Below are 22,832 nucleotides of genomic sequence, written 5' to 3'. Positions count from 1 at the left end.
TATATAATTGAAAACTTCTTTTGAATAGGAATTCACTGGTATAACTTTTGCTCCTGTTGTAGTCGGTCTTGTTGGTTAAATTTATGGTTAAAGTTAAAGCACGGGAATAGAGGAAGCACTATATTTTGAAACTTGTTGGTTAAATTTATGGTTAAAGTTAAAGCATGGGAATAGAGGAAGCACTATATTTTGGAACGGAGGAAGTAAAATCTAGTGTGCTTATTTCTAACATGCACAGTGGACTTGTGGAAAAGAAAGTATTCCTTCCGTTCCATAATTTTTGTGTGGTTCTTGTTCAATGGAGTATATCTGCTAAATTTTTTTTAATCTGAACGACTTGGAATGTTTCTTCCTCCATAAATGTTTTTATAATTGGATAGAGCAAATCTTCTAAATTTGACTGGTTGTCTGGTGTGATTGTGAATACCATTTTTGTTTGTGTAGACAAAAGTCCAACGAATTCACTGGACTGAAGGCCAAGGCATTAGCCACTTTTTGGTGAGCTTTAGCAACTCGTAGCCAGCCAGCATATAATCGGATGGGCGTTTTCTTTTCTTTCTTTCTACATATAATCATGATGATCACCGGTGAATTCGATCTGAAAACTTGGTAGCGCCAAATCGCCCAAACAAGTTCACTACTCCACTGCTACGGTACGCAGCGGCCGACGGCAGGGCACCAACACAGCAGCTACTCCAACAGCCTTCGTCTGCTCCCCCAACTCCACTGCTCTGCTGAGCCGCCATGGCGGAGCTCGAGGCCGGGTCCATCTCCATGGCGGCCGGCGGCGGCGGCCGACTACGGAACGCCCTGAGCGGCGTGCTGTGTGCTTTCACCCTCCTCCTTATCGGCGTCCTCGCCTTCTCCATCCGCCTCTTCTCCGTAAGATCCACTCCAACGTTCTCTAGATCCTATGGCTAACTTCATGCCCGCCTCACATGTTGGTGTGCCGCAGGTGATCAAGTACGAGAGCGTGATCCACGAGTTCGATCCCTACTTCAACTACCGCGTCACTCAGGTCAGTTTTGGCGGCGTCACATTGCTGCCCACTGTCCGTTGCTCAGGTGCCTGTGGAGTGTAGCAGCACTGTGAAACTGAGCTCAAAGCGTAGCAGCACGCGTTGCTGTGTTTGCTCGGAGCGTTATTACATTCGAATTTTGGTAACTACGGCTGTAGGAAGCTTCGTTTACTTTCACATGGTAGTGGTATTAAGCGGCGAGAAAATTGGGACGAATATTGGTTTTATTTTCCCCAATGGGAAGGGCAAAGCATCCTGGCCTCTGCATATGATTGGGGACTTGGGATGTACTATTCTTTTGTGTAATTTGCTGCTTACGTTTTCGTACAAGTATTGGTGTTCCATAATGTGTATGTATTTTTAATCTCTATATGTTTCCCTGCCTTGTCTCAGTTTTTGTCAAAGAGTGGAATCTACGAGTTTTGGAACTGGTTTGACGATCGAACATGGTATGGTTGCCACTTGCCGGGACACATGAATCATTCAGTATGCGTTATGAATGTTCGTCGTTTCATACTGTTATTTGTATGTTATAGGTACCCCCTCGGACGTGTTATTGGCGGCACCGTGGCCGGAGAAGATGGCCGAGCTAGAGGAGGACGTGGTTCCTGGGATGATCGGTGGAAGGTAGGATCTGTCGATGGAGGATGGGTAGAGGCGAGCTGGGGATGGGTTTCTGTCGATGAAGGGTAGATGGGAACGAGCTAGACGAGGTGGAAGAGTCCTGCTCTGATACCATATTGAATTCATGCTCCAGCCAACTCCTTCAAAAGTCCGAACTGATGGAGGGAGGCGGGCAATATATTTCAACACTCCCCCTCACGTCTAGGCTATTTTAGTCCTTAGACGTGGGATCGGTGTAGGCCGCAGAATCGTTTTTATTTAATATTAATACTGCATTGGCAGGGTCTTGAACTCAAGACCTCTTGGCTCTGATACCATGTTAAGAATGGTTTAAGCGTCTCAATCACCGTAACATGGTGACCCGCATGTATTTGTATTGATATGACTTGGAGTACAAGGGAACCGATGGTTGCAGCCTAACCATACGGGAGAGATATACAAGGGATCTAGATAGAGATAGAATACAGAGATAAGTTATCTAACTAACTACCTCCCTTGATACGCTTGACAACAATATTGGTTAACAGGTTGTACTGGGAACACTTCTGGCAGCATTGGTACCTGTGGTTGGTTTTAATGCAATATTGACATCAGAGCACTTTGCATCATTTCTGGTACACCAATTGATTATCTACCTACGCATGTGTTCCTTTCCCCCCCTTAAATTGTCTGATTTCACCCAATTTTTGTATATCTGTTAAAAAATTGCTACTCCCTCCAATCCATATTACTTGTCGCTCAAATGGATGTATTTAGCACTGAAATACGTCTAGATACATCCGTTTGAGTGACAAGTAATATGGATCGGAGGGAGTAATTGCTTTCTCTTTATTTCTGAAAATGATGATTGAATTCCAGGTGTTTATAATCCTCCATGTGGTTGCTCTTGTGTATTACATCAAAGGACTTTTAACTCCTCGGCTGTTCAAAGTGGCCATGACATTTGTACTAACGGTTGGCTTGTAAGTTTCTGATGTCAAAACCAGTTAATGTGCGTTAAAAGACGTGTTACACTTGATACTGGTTCATAATATTGACAGACCAAACATTTGTTTCTCATAAGTCAAAACAAAGTAGATGTTCTGTACACATTCTAATATCAAGGATTCCTGCAGAGCCCTTTGTTTCGCTGTAGTAGCGGTACTTGCTGCATTGGTCGCATCTAGCCCAACAAAAGGTTGGAGTGGGCGCAGTTTGAGTCTACTTGACCCGTAAGTTCTCATAAAGTATTTGTTTGGCGCAAGACTTGTTCTTGTTTTTGTTTCACTGATAACAAAGCCTTCACTCTGGTTAACAATAAACATGACAATTTTAATTGGAACCACCTTTCCTCTGGATTTGGAGTTTCTAAAGAGATATGCTACCTTCTAGGTTTCCGCATTAGTACAAAAGAATTGTGATTTCTATTAGAGTGAATTCCAGTTTTTACTCCATACTCTGACATTTTTGACACAAATTACCCCATTTAACAGTTTTTCATCCGGATTACCCCATTTAGTAAAAGTTTTGCCCCCATTTAAAAAAATTACGAGTTTTTATCCCATTTAGTGATCTATCAGGTGAGCCCTGGTCATCAGGCACACATGGCGTGCCACATCGCATTTTTTTTCTGGCATCTTTTCCCGTGCCTGAACCGGTCAAATGGCTTAGCCGAACACAGTTTTTTCTCACGGTCGGCAGATGTACACACGTACCACTTTGCCTTGATAAATTACTTCTTCATGTCACGCAGCTCCTTGTTCATTGTTTCCACCTCATTCTTCTTCATGGCATTTGCTTCTGGAGCACTGATATATGTACGACAGGCCTTATCCGATATTTGTATGATGATTTGGATCTGACTTTGCAGCATTTGGGCAAAGGAAATAAAGACCATTGGATTTAGCATCGTGCTAGTATCGTACAAGCAATTATCATATGTGCAGTAGTTCTGTTGCTTCTGGGTGTTGCATCGTACTAGGCATAATTCCATTGATGCTTTGTATGGCAAAAGAACCACTGGAGAAGCTGTCCACAACCTAAAATACTTTAAATGGGGTAAAACTGGCAAAACTTTTGTCGCATGGGGTAATTCGAATGAAAAGCTATTAAATGGGGGTAATTAGCGTAAAAATATCAAAGTAGGGGGTAAAAAATGGAATTCACTCTTTCTATTACCTACGATGAACTGATAACTTGAAATTTATTCTGTATACAGGATGGACATAATTCTGATTCCTGTTTATGATGAATTCTTCTTCTGTTTCTATATAAGTTGATGCCTTGAATTCCTTCGCTTTGTTCCATTCTGACAGAACATATGCAAGCAAGTACATCCCTATCATTGCTAGCGTGAGCGAACATCAACCACCTACCTGGCCTTCTTACTTTATGGCTATCAATGTGCTAGCCTTCTTAGTTCCTGCTGGGATCATAGTAAGCATTCATGTTTTGTTGGAAAATGGATTTTACTTTGTGTTTAGCATGGTTTTAATTAATTTGTTGCAACACAACCTGCAGTCATGCTTCTTACCTTTATCTGATGCAAGCTCATTTTTGGTCTTGTACTTGGTAACTTCAGTATATTTCTCTGGGGTAATGGTAAGTCATCACTGCTAAGACATTTACAGTACCGTATTGCTTTATTTATCAGTTGATAGTGATGTTAGTGCAATGTTAGGTACGACTGATGCTTGTTCTTGCCCCTGCTGTGTGCATTTTGTCTGGGATTGCTCTGTCAGAAGCTTTTAATGTCCTCACACGATCAATGAAATTTCAGCGCCCAATATCAGATGATACCCTTCCAACTGTATGATTATTTCATTAGTACTATTTTTCTAATTTTCTTATCCAGATTTAGTTTCAACAAAAGGTTTACTGATGTACTGTCCTGTCAAATTTAAGGGAGGAGATAGTACCCCAGGGAGTTCCAGTACAGCCACTATCACAACTTCCACGAAAAATGCGAACATAAAAAAAGAAAAAATGGGGACTATTTCAAAGGAAAGATCATCAAAGAAGAGTCGGAAGGAAACAGAATTGGTGGGAAGTTCTCCTGTTAGGCCCGAAAAGGAGGAGAAGCTTTGTGTACTGCCTTCTGAAGCATCTGCCATGGGTATACTGTTCCTGATCATGCTTTGTGGACTTTATGTGGTAAGGTATCTGTTCTCACTGGAAGCAGCATTCTCATTAAAAGTGACGCTATTACTTAACGATGCCATTTTTGCAGATCCATTGTGTATGGGCAGCTGCAGAAGCATACTCTGCACCCTCAATTGTGCTGACATCACGTTCACACAACGGGTTGCATGTTTATGACGATTTCCGTGAATCTTATGCATGGCTGCGCCATAACACAGAAGTAGACGATAAGGTATGCCTTCGAATAGACCTACTCTGATCACTTGAATTGCATCATTCTGATAGAAAGATGGCAATGATTGCTGTAGGTTGCGTCATGGTGGGACTATGGTTATCAGACAACTGCAATGGCCAACAGGACTGTGATTGTAGACAATAATACCTGGAATAACACGCACATAGCGACAGTTGGGACAGCAATGTCATCCCCAGAAAAAGGAGCATGGGAGATCTTCAATTCCTTAGATGTCAAATATGTGCTTGTGGTCTTTGGAGGTTGATGTGTTTTGGACTTGCAGAAATAACAATATTCTAAACAAAGTGCTTCCTGAATCCCGACCCCATAAAACCTGACGATTTTATTTTCAGGGCTTAGTGGCTACCCAAGTGATGATATTAATAAGTTCCTCTGGATGGTTCGAATCGGAGGTGGTGAATTCCCTCACATCAAGGAACAGGATTACCTTGTGAGTGGTGAACTTGTGTTCTGCAACTATCGTGCATATCATTTGGTAGTGTCGTGGTAGAAAACTAAAAATATCAGTTTGCATTCTAGTATAACATGTGGAAGAAAAGCACCATCAACTATGTGAAATTTCAGACTTCTTCTGAGTTATTATGTTATATTATTTCTATAGAGGGATGGCAACTACCGTGTTGATGCTCAGGGCACTCCAACAATGCTGAATTGCCTCATGTACAAGCTTTGTTATTACAGGTCTGTCAGTGCAAGGAAGTTACCATGCTGAGGTATCACAATCATGGATTTTCTTTTGACATTTGTTCTCCTTTGCATCTAGATTCGCTGAGACTGATGGCAAGGGGTTTGACAGAGCGAGAAAATATGAAATAGGAAGGAAGCATTTTAAACTGACCCATTTTGAGGAGGTACAGTGCTATTACTCTTCCCTCCAATCATTTAGAAACCAGAATCCCCCTCACAGCTTTGCTTGACTGCACCTGCAACGTGTTCATGTACCATATTGCTTAATGCAGGTTTTTACAACCCAGCACTGGATGGTTAGGATTTACAAACTGAAACCGCAAAAGAACAGGGTCCGAGGAAAGTTGAAACTGAAATTGAAATATGTAAGCCAAACAACACTACAGCTTGCCTACAATCATGTATCCGTCCGATCCAAATTAATTGATGCAGCTTCAGTACAACTTTAGTACTTTTGAATCTTTAGCATCTTTTCCTTTCTTCTTGACTGCAGAGTTCGAAAACAAGTTTAATGCGCAAAGGGGCTGGAAAGAAGAACCCATGGCAGTAGTCGAATAGAGAACACATGCCCACTATTACCCTTAAAGAACACAAACTCACTATTTGGCTTGCCCAAAGTTCCCGATCTCGGGAAAATTACACGCTAACGAGAAGAACTTGGTTAGAGATATCCACATTTTTGTATACTTTGCCGCGTGTCACATTTCTCTCTCTTACACCTCCAGTGTGGTTCTGTGGTGCAAGGAGAGGAAAGAGGTATCCCGGATGCAGGAGATTCCATTTCCCATGTAGCAATTGAGTGAACAACAGAAATTTTGAATTATGTCAAGGAGCGAACAACTTGCTGTGTGCTGTATACAACGTTGCACCTCGGCATCATCGTCACCACTTCTCCCTGAGCAAAGCAAGTGCCTATGATACCTTGAAATGGTATGATTGGCACTATGTTACAAAAGGTATTGTTGGCACTCAGTTTTAGAGTTGGCCATCAAACTTCTGGATTAACTTCGCAGCTTATCCAGTTCATCTCTCGGCTTATTTTAGATAATCATTCCTATCTGACCTTTTTTTACCTGCAGTTATATTTGAAGCAGTGAGGTCCAAAAATATGAACCCTTTTATGAAAGGGAAGGAATTATTCTGTATGCAGCCTGGATAAGCTGGAAGCCTTGATATTATGTAGAGTTTGAATTAGTTTTGGTTGGGGTGTGCCAGGCCAGGGCAGTAGTGCAACGCCCAGACGACACATGTGAACCCCAGTAGCAAGCTACTATTGTGGACCACCCCCATAAAAAATAAATTTAATATCATTGTAAGCACATGGCCCACATATCAGATATTAAACTGATAAGAACAGATACTACACTTGATCTTAGCCAAAAGGCCGAGAAAGGTATGAGTTCTCTTGGTGCGCTGCCTCTCGTTTTATACACCTCTCCCGGCTCGCTCCGCTCGGCGTGGTTTTTCATTTTTTCTGAAGGCTGGGATCGGCGTAGCTGGGCTCTTCGTAACCAAATCTCCCAAGGCCAAGGCCCAGACCGTAACGCAACGACGACCTTGCTGCGAGTAAACGATAAAGCCCAAACTACACGCTTTGCGTGGCCTGAAAACAAAGCTACGTCGGAGGAAACGGACCGAAAAGATGGCTCAACCGGTGGGTACCATCGAGACCCAGGTATTGTGCGTCTCGTGTCTTAAAAAAAGAAAGGTATTGTGCGTCTCGTTTCTCAAAAAGAAGAAGGTATTGACCAAAACTATCCATGCTGTTTAGGTAGTTAAAAAAAACTATCTGTGTTGTTTAGGTAGTTCAAGTGAGCTCTACGTGTTGCATAGCTCGAAAAAAAAATCTCTATGTGTTGCAAAAATATATGTTGTTTCATGAGGAATCAACTTGTCAAGGATGCTACTTGTAAGTTATGTGCTGCAAAGTTCGCCGGTGCCTGGCAAGTATCCAATGTGGGTACTTGCAAATTCTAGCTTTGTGCAGCCCCACCTTCTGATTTCAAAAGGAAAACAGTGCAGTAGAATTTTGTACTCCCAAAATAACTATCTCAAGCTTAGTACAACTTTATACTAGAGCTAGTATAAAATTAAGGCACTTATTTTGGGATGGAGGGAGTATATGAGAGGCTACTTGGTTTGGTCCCAATACTTGGCATTTGTAGGCAAGTCTAAAATACAGACTACCAAATTTTCGTGCAATTCTCTACAAAAGTTGCCAACTTTTTGCAACTTTTGATTTTGCTAAACGTTGGCTTCCTAAAAGTTAACATTGCCAAATGTTGACATCAAACCAAGTAGAGGCTCATAGTTTTGTTAGTTCTCACTCGCCTCAACAACAACAACAAAAGCCACCCAAACAGGTTGGAGTAGGCTAAAGTTGAAACACATAAGATACTAAAATCAAGTCATGATTCTTCCACACATTCATGTCCATGACTAGTTCTTTGATGATATTGTAAGTGCATCTAGTGTCACCCCTAATTAGTTCTTTGATGACTTGACAACGTGGTTGAGGACTAATGTGTTTGTGAGATTTGTAGGAGAACACAGGTAGAAGTCCCTCACTGATTCGGTTTACCTATCGGAGATGACCCCTAAAAATGCATGAAGACATTGAAAACAATTGTGGTTCGTGAAGGCATTCATGTCGAAGATAATGACGTGTGAAGACATTCACTTGAAGACAATGGAGTGCGAAGACATATTTTCTTTCGTAGTTTCATTTTCTTCTTTCTTGAGTCATAGGAACCACCGAACTGTCAAGTGGGGTCCAAGTGAACACAGTCAGAAAACTGATGTGATGCTCAACCCAACTCCTATGTCTTCGAGTGAAGACACTGGGAGAAAATCTTATCCAGAGTTGGATGAGTCAGCTTTACTTGTAGCCCAAGTCTAACTGTCGCGTGTGTTTGAAATCCGACCGTTGGACACGTGTCGGTTCCTTAGTGACCCAGAGTCATTTCAGACATATCATGTCGGGTTGCCTCCTAGCTATAAATAGCCCACCCCCTACACCATAAATTGGTGGCTGCTTAGAGTTAGTGCACGGCTTTTATCGTTTGAGAGCAACCCACCTCCAAAGCCTTTGAGAGAAAATCTTTGCGAGGACAAACCCAAACACCCAAAGCCCAAAGAGTGTTGGCATCACTGAAGTCTTTCTGTCCGCGTGATATGAAGACTTATTACACTTGAAGACTGTGTATCTTCCAGTCGGTTAGGCATCACGTTCTGAGGATCCAAGAGTCATTGTGGATTGCCGGTGAACGAAGTCTGTGAAGGTTTAGAAGTCTACCTTGAAGACTTACCAAAGTGATTAGGCGAGTGTCGGTGTCAAAACCGGCGGATCTCGTGCAGGGGGTCCCGAACTGTGCATCTAAGGCTAATGGCAACAGGAGGCTGGGGACACGATGTTTACCCAGGTTCGGGCCCTCTTGATGGAGGTAATACCCTACTTCCTGCTTGATTGATCTTGATGATATGAGTATTACAAGAGTTGATCTACCACGAGATCGTGGAGGCTAAACCCTAGAAGCTAGCCTATGATTATGATTGTTGTCGTCCTATGGACTAAACCCTAGAAGCTAGGGTTACACAGAGTCGGTTACAGAGAAGGAGATCTACATATCTGAATCGCCAAGCTTGCCTTCCACGCAAAGGAGAGTCCCATCCGGACACGGGACGAAGTCTTCAATCTTGTATCTTCACAGTCCAACAGTCCGACCAAAGTATATAGTCCGGCTGTCCGGATACCCCCTAATCCAGGACTCCCTCAGTATCCCCTGAACCGGGCTTCAATGACGATGAGTCCGGCGCACAGGTTGTCTTCGGCATTGCCAGGCGGGTTCCTCCTCCGAATACTCCATAGAAGATTTTGAACACGAGAATCGTGTCCGACTCTGCAAAACAAACTCCACATACCACCCACTTCGTAGCCACTGTCGATGACTTAACCGACATGCTAGACTTCGACTCCGAAGACATCGATGGTATGGACGACGATGCCGGAGACGACCAAGAACCAGCGCTTACAGGGCACTGGAAGGCCACCTCAACTCACGATGTATATATGGTGGATACACCTAAAGGAAGCGATAATGAGGAACAACGGGACGCCGCGAAGGATAATTCCCTCGAAAAACAGTCAAAACGGCGGCGTAAGCGCCGCCCAAAGTCCCGCCTCGACAACGACAACACCCACACAGACCCAGCCATAGTGCAGGGTGAACCGGTGGACGACGAACATGCCCTCAAGCAACCATCCAAACAGGATAACTTGGATAAGCATCCCGTCCCCGGCGAAGATAACAGTCCGAACGATCTCACACCGGACAAGTTTTTGGAGCAGAAGAACCTCCACAAAAGGCTCGTCGCCACTGCGCGTAGCCTGAAAAAGCAGAAGCGGAAGCTCAAAACAGCGGAAGATGCACTCAGAATCAGATGGAGCAAAGTACTTAACACCGCAGACAAATACGGCGACAGTCGCCAAACAAAGAGCTACCCGAAGCGCAAACCACTACCCGAATTCGATGAGGAGGCCTTAGAGCCCCCGCAACAAAAGAACAATGAAGCCGCCCGGTCGGATGGACGACCACATGACAAGCATAGAGCGGCAAGCGGTGCCGCACACAATCCGGCACGCGAACCGCATAAGGATTCGCATCAAAAGGATGGCCCAGTTAGGTCCATCTACGGGCCAAGAAAGCAAGCTCTTTTAAGCAATGCAACACGCCAAGTATCCGAACATAACGGCACACCCAAATACAGGGGAGCCGCACACCCCCTATGTTTCACCGATGAGGTGCTGGGTCATGAATTTCCAGCGGGATTTAAACCCGTAAACATAGAGGCATACGACGGAACAACAGACCCAGGAGTCTGGATAGAGGATTACATCCTTCACATACACATGGCTAGAGGAGACGATATCCACACCATAAAATACCTACCTCTCAAGCTCAAAGGGCCAGCACGACACTGGCTTAAAAGCCTCCCCGAAAATACCATTGGAAGTTGGGAAGAGCTCGAGGATGCTTTTCAGGCAAATTTTCAAGGGACTTATGTCCGCCCTCCGGATGCAGACGATTTAAGTCACATAACTCAACAATTCGGAGAGTCAGCCCACAAATTCTAGAACAGGTTCCTCACCAAAAAGAACCAAATAGTCGACTGTCCGGACGCCGAAGCCTTAGCAGCTTTCAAACACAACGTCCGAGACGAATGGCTCGCCAGGCACCTTGGCCAGGAAAAGCCAAGAACAATGGCCGCACTAACAAGCCTCATGACCCACTTTTGCGCGGGAGAGGATAGCTGGCTGGCAAGATGCAGCACCAGCGACCCAAGTACATCCAAGGTCAGGGATGGAAACGGGAAACCACGACGCAGCAAGGACCAGCGCTGGACCAAGGGAAATGGTCCAAAGAGCACGACAGTCAACGCCGGATTCAAAAGCTCTCGGCAGAACAACACAAAACTGCCTCTCAAGGACAACAGCGACGAGCTATCCAACCTAAAAAAAATCTTGGACAAGATATGCCAAATCCACAGTACCTCCGGGAGGCCTACAAACCACACCCACAAAGATTGTTGGGTCTTCAAGCAGTCCGGCCGACTCAATGCCGAACAGAAGGGGCTTGACACACCAAGCGAGGACGATGACGAACCCCACAAGCAGAGCACCGGAAAACAAAGGAATTTCCCACAAGAGGTTAAAACAGTAAACTCACTTCAAGTGACAACAGGAAAAAATAGAGCGGCGCCCATTAAAGTACGCACCGCACGGTCCACCCCAGCGGAGTCCCGACACTGGATGTCAAAACCAATCACTTCGACCATCAGGATTACTCCGGAAGTATCCGGAACGCAGGATGGACTGCTTTGATATTAAATCCTATAGTCGACGGACTACAATTTACACAGGTCCTAATGGACGGCGGCAGTGACCTAAACCTGCTATATCAGGATACAATCCGCAGAATGGGGATAGACCCAACCAAAATACGCCATAGCAACACTTCCTTCAAAGGAGTGATGCCAGGCCCATATGCCCATTGCATGGTCTCTCTACTACTAGAAGTTATGTTCGGCTCATCTGACAACTTCCGTCGCGAAAAGTTAGTCTTCCACATCGCCCCATTTAAAAGTAGCTATCAAGCACTATTGGGACGTGAAGCTTTCACCCGCTTTAACGCAATACCGCATTATGCATCCCTTACACTCAAAATGCCTGGTCCACGCGGCATCATCTCATTAAAGAGAAACTTCGAGTCTTCCTTGAAAACGAAAGAAAGTGAGACTGCCTTGACAGCCACACACTAATCCGGCTTTGCTGATCAAAGCACCTTAACAGGTCATTTATATCCCTGACACGGTTAGGCGAGTCCGGCATAAATAAACAAGGGGCTTAATAGCCGCGTACCCCCTCACAAGGGGCTGCACGCATGTACAATAAGAGACAATATGTCTCAATTTTATTTTATGAATCATACTCTGTTTATACATTTTTCGCACGATCCTTTTTTCCAACTAAGTTCTTCCCTTTTACAGATGAACACCGTGCTACACCCGTCTAGGATACGGCACAACGGAGACACATGCGCAGACGTGCAGTAGGGACCCGTTGCAAGGATTCTTTTCAGATTAAGACCCTGCGTAAACCTTTCTTACTATCTCTTATTGATACACATCCCCCGGTTTCTTACTATAACCAAAGAGGAGGCTGGCGCTTTGGCATCGGCCGCGTCAGAAATTTTTGCGCGTACCTGGACACTAGGGGCTTAGGGCATTGTTCTGCCTGTTTTCATAAAGACCGAATACCTTAGGGAGTGTTCGGCGTCTCGAGTTAGGCCTTATATGCATCAGCTCCGAATCATGTCTTTGGTCAAATGTTGGGTTTGCCCGGCTCCTGTGTTTTGCTGCCTTACGTTCCGTTTTAACGGCTAACGCGACACCAGGAGAACTACTGCGATTGTGCCCCGGTTCGTCCTGGCGAGCACCTCAGTAGAGAAAGCCAAAAACTGACTGTCATGATATAGCGTGAGACTGGTCAACCACTCGATGACCCACAGGAATGTTTAGAATTCCTCCGCATTAACGAAGGACCATTTCCCGGTCAGGCACATACGCACCCCGAATTAGGGAGAGCGTGGTGCCCCCAGGGGCTATATAGTAGCCCCACCATCGAACTCCTATGGCTAAGTGAAAGTGATAAAGCATTATAGTCCGGTTGCCTAGTTTGCTACGCTATCACCTCCTTCACAGGACCAAGACATTGGATAAAGTGTGAAAATGCGCCTTTTTGCAAACACCCCCGCACTCTATGCGTGGGGGCTGAAGCCAAGGACCGCCATCTTTCAGGTTATATACATATACATTAACGGCCGCACAAGAGGTACTTTACTACTTGAACGCACAAGTATAAAAAGCCTTTATATTATATTGCAACATTGTTTTACAAATCACACATGTCATTCGAACATAATATCCTTCGAGCACTGCATCTCTATTACACGAGCGCCCTGAAGGACTTCCTCAAAGTAGTGCTCGGTAGGTAATTGGCTTCGGTCCGAATCCTGGGATGCAACGTCGGTGGCCTTCATCTCCGCCCAGTATGTCTTGACACGGGCGAGAGCCATCCGCGCACCCTCTACGCATGCTGACCGCTTCATTGCACTAATATGCGGCACCGCACCAAGGAACTGCTACACCAAGCCAAAATAACTCTTCGGCTCGGGCCTCTTTGGCCACAAATGAGTCACGACAGACTTCATGGCAAGTCCGGACAACCTATTCAGCTCATCCCATTCGGCCAAACGATCGGTCAATGGAAGCGGACGCTCTGGACTATGGAACTGCGACCAAAACAACTCTTCCATTCCGTGATCCTTTTGGCCTCGGAAGTGTTCGGCCGCATCCGCGGCACTCGCCGCCAAATCCAGATAAGCATCCTCCGCACCCCACAGCTGGCCCAATTGAGCATACTTGGGATCCGTGAACTTCCTTCGCAGCAGAAAAGGCTTTCCAGCCGCAATATCTTCGGCATGGCGTAGCTCCTCCTTCATAGCTCTCATCGCAGAGCGAGCATCCTTGGCCTCGACAGTGGCCTTCTTAAGGTCCTCTTGCACCACTCGGTCTTCTTTTTCAAGAAGCTGGTAGCGGTCGGCAGCATTCTTCAATTTCACGGCCATCTCGGCCATTTCCTCCCTGCTTCAGTAGTGAGCAGCCTGTTCGGCTTTTAGCTCTTCAGCCGCCTTCAAGGCAGCCGCATTACTTTTTCTGGCTTGCTCCTTGGCTCAGGCGAGCTCCGCCCAAAGCTCCTCCATAGCAGTGGCACCATCTGCATTATGCATACATACTGTAAGGCACGGGCGTCAAGCTCCCTTACCAGGTGTCCGCAGGGAAGGCACATACCTTGTGACTCGTCAAGTCACTTATTAACCAGCGTGATGTCCGCATCCGCAACGTCAAGTTGCCGCTTCAGTTCGGCAAATCCATCAGTCCAGCTGGCCACCGAATGCTCCGCCACATATATAGGAAGGGCGGCATCTTACAACTGAGATTATGATCCTTGGCACGCTGTCACCTTTGACAACGTACCGAGTCTCAGGGGCTACTATCTATACAGGGCACATTCTATATGCAAAACTGTCAGAAGGTATATCATTTTTGCGTACCTCAAACCCCATCAGTAAACTTCTGACGGCTTCATGCAATCCGCTCTCAGTGGATGAAATCCTTTCAATCACCGTACCCATTAACGTACGGTGATCTTCCAAGATAGACGCTCGCCCGAGCAGATCCTTCAGCTCCGCCGACCGTACACCAGTTGGCACCGAACCTTTCGGCCCCGCTGGGCTCAGGGAAGCCCTTCGCGACGACACCTCAGGGTCATCCGCCCCGCCTGATGGTGCAGCAGATGGAGGCGTTTCGCTCTCCATCATCTCCAGACGAAGATCCCCCGAAGATGAGCTCTGTTGAGAAGGGCTGAGATCCGAACTACAAGGTAAAACTTCGTTTATCTTCAGAAATAAAAACAGGGATATCGCTTATTACAAAACTCCCCTTTCTACTTATGACTCGCTAGAGGGCTGATTTCCTTGGGGAAATAGTGCGGCCGGGGCCTCTCCCGGCGCAGGACCCTCTGGTGAGGATTTCTTCCCCCCGCTTTGAGGCTTTGGCCTCCGGATCTTCGGAAGCGGTCCTCTTCCCCCCCTGGAGGGAGGGATTCTCGATCCCCCCTTTCTTGAGAGCCTCCTTAGCGGAGGCAGTAGTTTTCTTGTTCCCCCCTTCGCCCTCTTCCAAAGGCGCGGCCTCCAGCATCTTGGTTAACACAGGATCCGGCGTGGTCTCGGGAAGGGGGGCCGGACACCTTATTAGTTTTGCTTTTGCTATCCACTCCTGTTCAAGGGACAACTCTTTAAAGGGCAAGTTTATGATAAACATATGGACAGCGTGTCCGGGCACAGAACTACTTACTTGAGCATCCGGGCGATTGCAGCTCAGACCTGCGTCCTCGGTCAAGACCGGACACATCTCTTGTGATCCGAAGAACAGTTTATACATCTCCACGGGCGTCGCACCCATGAAGTATTGGAGAGCTCGCGGTCCCTCCGGATTGAATTCCCACAGGCGGAGAGGGCAACGTTTGCAGGGCAAAAGGCGCCGAATTAGCTTGACCTACGCCACTACAACTAGGTTGATCTCCCTCTCTTGGAGGTCTTGAATACGGCCCTGCAATAGTGGTACGTCCTTGGACGGCCCCCAGTCAAGCCCCTTGTTGACCCATGACGCCAGCCATTGTGGAGGGCCCGAGCGAAAGGCAGGTGGCGCCACCCATCTGGTACCCCTGGGAGTGGTGATGTAGAACCACTCCTGTTGCCACAAACCAAGCTCCTCTTGAAAAGAGCCCTCGGGCCATGGAGCGTCAACATTCTTGCTTATGGCAGCCCCTCCGCACTCTGCCAGCTGCCCCCTGATCATCTTCGGTTCCACTTTGAAGGTTTTGAGCCACAACTCGAAGTGAGGGGTAATGCGGAGGAAGGCTTCGCATACGACAATAAACGATGAGATGTGGAGGATAGACTCCGAATCCAAATCATGAAATTCCAGCCCATAATAAAACATGAGCCCCCTCGCGAAGGGGTCCATCGGGAATCCTAACCCCCGAAGGAAGTGAGACATGAACACCACGCTCTCGCCAGGCTTGGGAGTGGGAGTAACCTGCCCTTAGGCAGGCAGCCTGTGCACAATTTCGCCGGTCAGATACCGGGCGTCTCTCAGCTTCAGCACGTCTTCCTTCGTGACGGAGGAAGGCATCCACCGGCCTTGCAGGTCGGAGCCGGACATCCTCGGAGGTCCGAAGCGCCTGAATCTAGAGCTTTGGGTGTTGGAACTCGAGGCGAGGGGCGGATTCGATTGAGATTGAAAGAGAAGGAACGGGCCTTGGTCTCGTTATAAAGAGGTTGGATACCAAGAGCCCTCCCCGTGACCGTTCGGGACTCGCCTTCGATAGGGGGGGGGGGCGCCAACGGGCACGACTGGGTTACCCACGCCCGTATTGATGAGAATCCCGGAATAAGGGGACACGATCTCTGCTTCGACAAGACGTGCCGAGGAAACCGCTTCGCTAAACGTGCTGAGGTGGAACAATAAAAACAATTCGCATAAAGGCTTGGCCGTGGTATGACGTCATGCCACGAAATGCGTCAGCAGATTAAATTTGTGTAAAGATTATTCTCTCTATGGTGGTATGTGGAACTTACTTTGTAGAGCCGGACACTATCCTGGTGTTCAAAATCTTCTATGAAGTATTCGGAGGAGGAACCCTCCTTGCAATGCCGAAGACAATATGCGCGCCGGACTCGTCGTCGTTGAATCCTGGTTCAGGGGCTACTGAGGGAGTCCTGGATTAGGGGGTGTCCGGATAGCCGAACTATCACCGTTGGCCGGACTCCAAGACTATGAAGATACAAGATTGAAGACTTCGTCCCGTGTCCGGATGGGACTTTCCTTGGCGTGGAAGGCAAGGTTGGCGATATGGATATGTAGATCTCCTACCATTGTAACCGACTCTGTGTAACCCTAGCCCTCTCTGGTGTCTATATAAACCGGAGGGTTTTAGTCCGTAGGACGAACAACAATCATACCATAGGCTAGCTTCTAGGTTTAGCCTCTCTGATCTCGTGGTAGATCTACTCTTGTACTACCCATATCATCAATATTAATCAAGCAGGAGTAGGGTTTTACCTCCACCGAGAGGGCCCGAACCTGGGTAAAAACATCCTGTCCCTTGTCTCCTGTTACCATCCGCCTAGACGCACAGTTCGACCCCCTACCCGAGAACCGCCGGTTTTGACACCGACACCCTTGTTAACAGAGCTCGTCATCGGGGGATCTTCTTCCAAAGATGATGGAGAGTGAAACGCCTCCCCTTGCCTCCCCGCCCCATGGGGCGGATGACCCCTAAGTGTCGTCACGGAGGATTTCTCCTGATCCGCCAAGGCTAGAAGTTAATACTTCGAGCGCCCGAAGCCCAAAGTATTCGGCTCCCAAGAAGAGCGATAGGAAGAGTTCGGGTGTGTCCGACACACAGCCGGACACACTGATGGGTCTTATGGAGCAAGCGGCTATCCCAGAGGCGCATCGTACCTTAATGGGTACGGTTTTGAGAGGATTTTGTTCGCCAAAAGCAGATTGGATGAAGCTTTTACGAGCCTGCTCAAAGGCTTTGAGGTACATAAAATAATATGTATATTTTTAGCTGTACTGCACATGCTAGGTGTGCTCTGTGTAGATAGTAGCCCCTGAGACTCCGGTTGCCATCCAGAGGTGGCAAACAGAGGATCATAATCCCAGGTAATGACCGCACAACTTTTATGTACAGGCGACTAAGGGTCCGGCGGGTGACCGGACTGCTGATTTTGCCGAACTAAAGTGGCAACTTGACGTGGCGGATGTCTACATCGCGCTTGTGAACAAGCGGCTTGACGAGGCCCAGGGTATGTATTTTTGGCTTTGTCAGCAAATATTAAGAGGAGCATAATTCTAGTATCTATAATATGCTGTGACTGTAGATGGAGCTGCTGCCGTGGAGACCCTTAGGGCGGAGCTTGCCCTAGCCAAGGAGCAAGCCAGGAGAAGTGATGCGGCTGCCCTAAAGGCAGCCAAGGAGTTGAGAGCCGAACAGGTTGCTCATCATCAGAGCAAAGAAAAAATGGCCAAGATGGCTGTTGAGCTTAAGGATGCCGCCGGCCGTTATGAGCTCCTTGAAAAGGAAAATCAAGTGAAAGCGGCTGACCTGAATGAGGCCTTGGAAGCAGCTAAGGAGACTCGCTCTGAGATCAGAGCGGCAAAGGAGGAGCTTCATCAAGCCGGAGATATCACGACTGGGAAGCCCTTTCTGTTGCGGACGAAGTTCGGAGATCCGAAGTATGCCCCTCTGGATCAATTATGGAGTGCTGAGGACGCATACTTGGACTTGGCCAAGAGTGTTGCTGATGCAACTCAACATTTCAAGGATCAGAAAGATCAAGAGGCAGAAAAGTTGTTCTGGTCGCAGTTCAGTGCTCCAAAGCGTCCGCTGCTATTAAACGAACAAATGGCCGAGTGGGCCGAGCTCCATAGGTTATCCGGGCTTGCCATGAGGTCTGTCGTGGATCATCTTTGGCCGGAGGGACCAAGGCCGGACAGTTACTTTGGTTTAGTGCAACAATTCCTTGGTGCTGTTTCGCATATCAATGCTATGAAGAGGTCGGCGTGCATAGAGGGTGCGCGGATGGCTCTTGCCCGTGTCAAGACATACTGGGTAGGGATGGAGGCCACTGCTATTGCGACCCGGGGTCCGGCAGGAGGCCATGACCCAGCCGAGCACTATTTTGAAGAAGTCCTAGAAGGTGCCCGCTTAATAGAGGCGCAGTGCTCGAAGAGTACCGTGTTTGAGTGACATGTATCTGAATTGTAAGAACAATGCGATATTGATTATAAAGGTTGTGTTTATACTTTTGCCTAGAAGTATTATAGTGCCTCCTGTGCAGCCGTTTATGTATGTATGTATATAACCTGAAAGTTAGCAGTCATCAGCTTCCGCCCCCACACATATAATGCGGGGGTGTTCAAAAAACACGTAATCACACTTGATCCAACGTCTTGGTCCATTAAGGAGGTGATAGCGCACGAACCAGGCAATCGGACTATATAGCTTTAACACTTTCACTTAGACATAGGAGTTTGACGGTGGGGCTACTGTATAGCCCGTGGTACATTCGCGTTCATCCGAATACGGTGCACGTACATACATGACCGAGAAACCGGTCCTTCGTTAATGCGGAGGAATCACGAAGATTCCGCTGAGTTATCGAGTGGTTGACCAGTCTCTCGCTTTATCATGACAGTCAGTTTTCGGCTTTCCGTGCTGAGGTGCTCATCCAGATGAACCAGGGCACAATCGCAGTAGTTCTCCCGGTGCCGCCTTAGCCGATAGAGCGGAACGTAAGGCAGCAAAACACGGGAGCCGGGCAAACCCAACATTTGACCAAAGACAATGATTCGGAGCTGATGCATATAACGCCAAACTTGCGACGCTGAACACTCCCTGAGGTATTCGGACTTTATGACATATACTGGGCTGATTAACACCCTCGATAATGAGCCATGTGTTTCCAGATATATGCATTAATCTGGCGTGACGAAATGTCAAGAACGCCAGTATCCCTTTCCGTTAAGTGTCCGGAGGGTATGAAGCAACAAGAGATAGTAAAAAAGGTTTATGCAGGGTCTTAATCTAAAAATAAACCTTTGAGCGGGGCCCTGCTGCACGTCTGCGTCTTTATCTCCGTTGTGCCGTATTCTGGAAGGGTGTAGCACGATGATCATCTGTAAAAAGGGAAAACCTTGGTGAAAAAGTTCATGCAAAGAGGTGGTTAATCTAAACAAACCATGAGAATGCATTATGTTATTATAATAATAGGGTTGAGCCGAACTATAGGCTTCTTCTTGTGAGCAGCCCCTAGCACCACCTATAGGGGTATATCTATCAACCCAAGCTTAGGTTCATCTGAGGTGTTACACCTGGTGGGGCGCCGGACTCATCTAACCGTGTTCGTGGTCCTGACGACCAATTCTGGTTGGAGGGGCCGCTTAGTGTTCGGCTGCTAGAGCCGCCACATATTCTTCCGCACGTAAGGAGCGCTTGGTATTTCCGCTAACTGTAATGACGCCACGTGGACCGGGCATCTTAAGTTTAAGATAGGCGTAGTGCGGTACTGCTTAAAATGAGCAAAGGTCGTTCTCCCAAGTAATGTGTGATAGCCACTTCGAAATGGAGCGATGTCGAAGATTAGTTCCTCGCTTCTGAAGTTGTCGGGAGAACCGAATACAACCTCTAGTATTAGAGAGCCCGTGCAGCGGGCCTCGACGCCTGGTATCACTCCTTTAAAGGTAGTATTACTTTGGCTGATTCTTGACGGGTCTATCCCCATTTTGCGAACAGTGTCCTGATATACCACGGTAAGACTACTGCCGCCGTCCATGAGGACTCAAGTGAGATGGTATCCACCAATGACTGGGTCAAGCACTAAGGCAGCCGATCCTCCATGACGAATACTAGTCGGATGATCCCTGCGATCAAAGGTGATCGAGCAGGCCAATCAAAGGTGATCGAGCAGGCCAACCAGGGATTGTATTTGGGGGCAACGGGTTCTGCAGCGTATATGTCTCGGAGTGCGGGTTTGCGCCTTCTCTTTGGAATGTGAGTTGTGTATATCATATTCACTGTTTTGACTGCTGGTGGGAATTTTTTTGTCCCCCAGTATTCAGCTGGCGGGGCTCATCCTCGTCTTCACTTGGCGTCTCCCTCCCCTTGTGTTCGGCATTTAGCTTGCCGACCTGCTTAAAAACCCATCACTCTTTGTGGGTGTGGTTTGCAGGTTTTTCGGGGGTGCCATGAATCTAACATAACTTGTCTAGAATCTTATTTAGGATGGACGGTCCATCCCTAATGCCTTTAAATGGCTTCTTCCGTTAACCGGGTCGAGAGCCCCTGAATCCGGCATTGACCATCGTGTTATCTGGGCTGTCTTCATTGTTTCGACGCTTGTTTTTATTGCGTCACGGCTTCCCGTTGCCATCCCTAACTTCGGATGTGCCTGGGTCGCTGGTGCTGCTACGGGCCAACCAGCTGTCCTCGCCCGCGCAAAAGCGGGTCATAAGGCTTGTAAGGGCTGCCATTGTCCTCGGCTTTTCTTGGCTGAGGTGTCTAGCGAGCCATTCGTCTCGGATACTATGTTTGAAAGCCGCCAAGGCTTCGGCATCCGGACAATCGACGATTTGATTCTTCTTAGTAAGAAATCTGTTCCAAAGTTTTCGGTCTGACTCTCCGGGCTGTTGAATTATGTGACTTAAATCGTCTGCATCCGAAGGTCAGACATAGGTCCCTTGAAAATTGGCCCTGAAAGCATCCTCAAGTTCCTCCCAACTTCCGATGGAGTTTTCGGGGAGGCTTTTCAACTAATGTCGAGCTGGCCCTCTTAACTTGAGGGGCGGGTATTTAATGGCGTGGAGATCGTCTCCTCGAGCCATGTGGATATGGAGGATAAAGTCCTCAATCCAGACCCCAGGGTCTGTCATTCCGTCGTATGCCTCTATATTTACGGGCTTAAATCCCTCTAGAAATTCATGATCCAGCACCTCATCGGTGAAGCACAGGGGGTGCACGGCTCCCCTGTATTTGGATGTGTCATGGGATGCTGTCGACGGTTGTTGTGTTCAGTGTTGATTCTGAGCTGGTATTCCATCGGTACAATCATTTTGGTGGCCATGATCCTACGCCACGAGCTCAGGTAAATCGTGTGCTGACTTGTGTGCGACATCAGTAGTCGCTTTGTCGCGGCCATGGGGTGGTCGGTCCGGCTGATCGACCGTATTATTTTTCGGCGGAATGGTATCTATGGCCTCATCGTCGAATTCGGGTAGTAGCTTGCGCTTTGGGTAGCTCTTTGTGTGGCGGTTATCGCCATATTTGTCTTCATTATCAAGCACTTTGTTCCATCTGCGGTTGAGCGTATCCTGTGCGGCTTTAAGCCTTTGCTTCTGCTTCTTCAAGCTCCTCGCCGTGGCAATAAGCCTTTGATGGAGGTTCTCTTGTTCCAAGTGTTTTCCGGGATGATGAATGCGTCATCGTCCGGACTGTTCTCTTCTCCGGGGACAGGTTGCTGAATTTTACCCTCGGGATCGGCGTCATCTGACGTCGGCTCTGGACTATGTTCATCGTCCCCTGGCTCATCCTGCTCCATCGCTGGGTCCATGGGGTCGTCGTTTCCATTGGAGTCGACCGGGGTGTTATTCTTTCTTGTGCTGTTTTTACTCTGGCTGGATTTAGAGCGGCGCCTACAACGTCGCTTTGGTGGCTTATCGAGGGGTTTATCCTTTGTTGTGTCCTCACCATCGCCTTCTTTTGGCGTGTCCACCATATATATATATATATCATATGATGAGGTGGCAGTCCTGCGCCCGGTGGGCGGTGGTTCCTGTTCTTCTCCTGCATCGCTGTAAGTACCATCGATGTCTTCGGAGTCGAAATCCAACGTGTTGGTTAAGTCGTCGACAGTGGCTATTAAGTGGGTGGTGGGTGGGGAACGAATTTCTTCGTCATCCGCTTCCCACTTGAGCCGGACATAGTTCGGCCAAGAGTCTCCTGACAAAGAGAGAGACCTTAATGAGTTTAGCACGTCGCCCAAGGGCGAGTGCTGAAAGATATCCGCGGAGGTGAACTCCATGACCGGTGCCCAATCAGATTTGATAGGCCCGGGCGTACGCGGTTTGGATCCTGTAGCCAGAGACGAGTCCGAAGGTCCGATGGCACTGACCTCATAGGAGGTGGAATGAGTGTTCGACTCCAAGGCTGATGAGTGTGCGTCCTCCGGGGCGGGGTCCATCCACCCGCCCTCGGATGGCACAATCTGCTCCGGATTATTTCCCGGGGCAGCCGCAGACGCGACCCCCCGAATACTGTCCGATGACAGATGTAAGTCATGCTTAGGTTCAGGCCCTCTCGATGGAGGTAATACCCTACTTCCTGCTTGATTGATCTTGATGATATGAGTATTACAAGAGTTGATCTACCACGAGATCGTA

At 47.6% G+C, this 22,832-nt stretch overlaps 1 protein-coding gene and 1 non-coding gene across 3 annotated transcripts; one reads left to right on the top strand and one right to left on the bottom strand.

The window, feature by feature from the left end:
* The first annotated feature begins 562 nt into the window (after positions 1–562).
* On the top strand, positions 563–7,021 carry LOC123070627 (dolichyl-diphosphooligosaccharide--protein glycosyltransferase subunit STT3A). Of its 2 annotated transcripts, XM_044493908.1 has the most exons (20): positions 563–882; positions 956–1,018; positions 1,412–1,467; positions 1,555–1,645; positions 2,170–2,256; positions 2,501–2,604; positions 2,758–2,853; positions 3,937–4,057; positions 4,142–4,222; positions 4,302–4,430; positions 4,526–4,774; positions 4,851–4,994; positions 5,071–5,257; positions 5,351–5,448; positions 5,620–5,699; positions 5,782–5,869; positions 5,978–6,070; positions 6,199–6,365; positions 6,450–6,661; positions 6,785–7,021. In XM_044493908.1, exons 1-18 carry the CDS (start codon positions 745–747, stop codon positions 6,253–6,255), a joined length of 1,962 nt encoding a protein of 653 aa, XP_044349843.1. In that variant the 5' UTR covers positions 563–744; the 3' UTR covers positions 6,256–6,365; positions 6,450–6,661; positions 6,785–7,021. The 2 variants fall into 2 exon arrangements, with proteins under 2 accessions (XP_044349843.1, XP_044349842.1); XM_044493907.1 differs by having other exon boundaries at positions 6,199–6,661.
* Positions 6,907–7,102, bottom strand: LOC123072965 (U2 spliceosomal RNA). Its single transcript, XR_006435503.1, has one exon. It is a non-coding gene; the product is annotated as a U2 spliceosomal RNA (small nuclear RNA).
* Between the last annotated feature and the right edge of the window lie 15,730 nt (positions 7,103–22,832).

Source organism: Triticum aestivum, chromosome 3B (genome assembly GCF_018294505.1).
Source record: "Triticum aestivum cultivar Chinese Spring chromosome 3B, IWGSC CS RefSeq v2.1, whole genome shotgun sequence".
NCBI classification, from domain to species: domain Eukaryota; kingdom Viridiplantae; phylum Streptophyta; class Magnoliopsida; order Poales; family Poaceae; genus Triticum; species Triticum aestivum.
Note: the sequence above shows the minus strand (reverse complement) of the source record. Positions and strands in the feature narration are given on the sequence as shown.

Excerpts from the sequence above, each read along its gene's own strand:
- LOC123070627 (XM_044493908.1), top strand. The coding sequence starts at position 745 with ATGGCGGAGCTCGAGGCCGGGTCCATCTCCATGGCGGCCGGCGGCGGC. Across the intron at positions 5,258-5,350 it reads TGTGCTTGTGGTCTTTGGAG|GGCTTAGTGGCTACCCAAGT; the intron begins GTTGATGTGTTT and ends TTTTATTTTCAG. Across the intron at positions 5,700-5,781 it reads TACAAGCTTTGTTATTACAG|ATTCGCTGAGACTGATGGCA; the intron begins GTCTGTCAGTGC and ends CTTTGCATCTAG.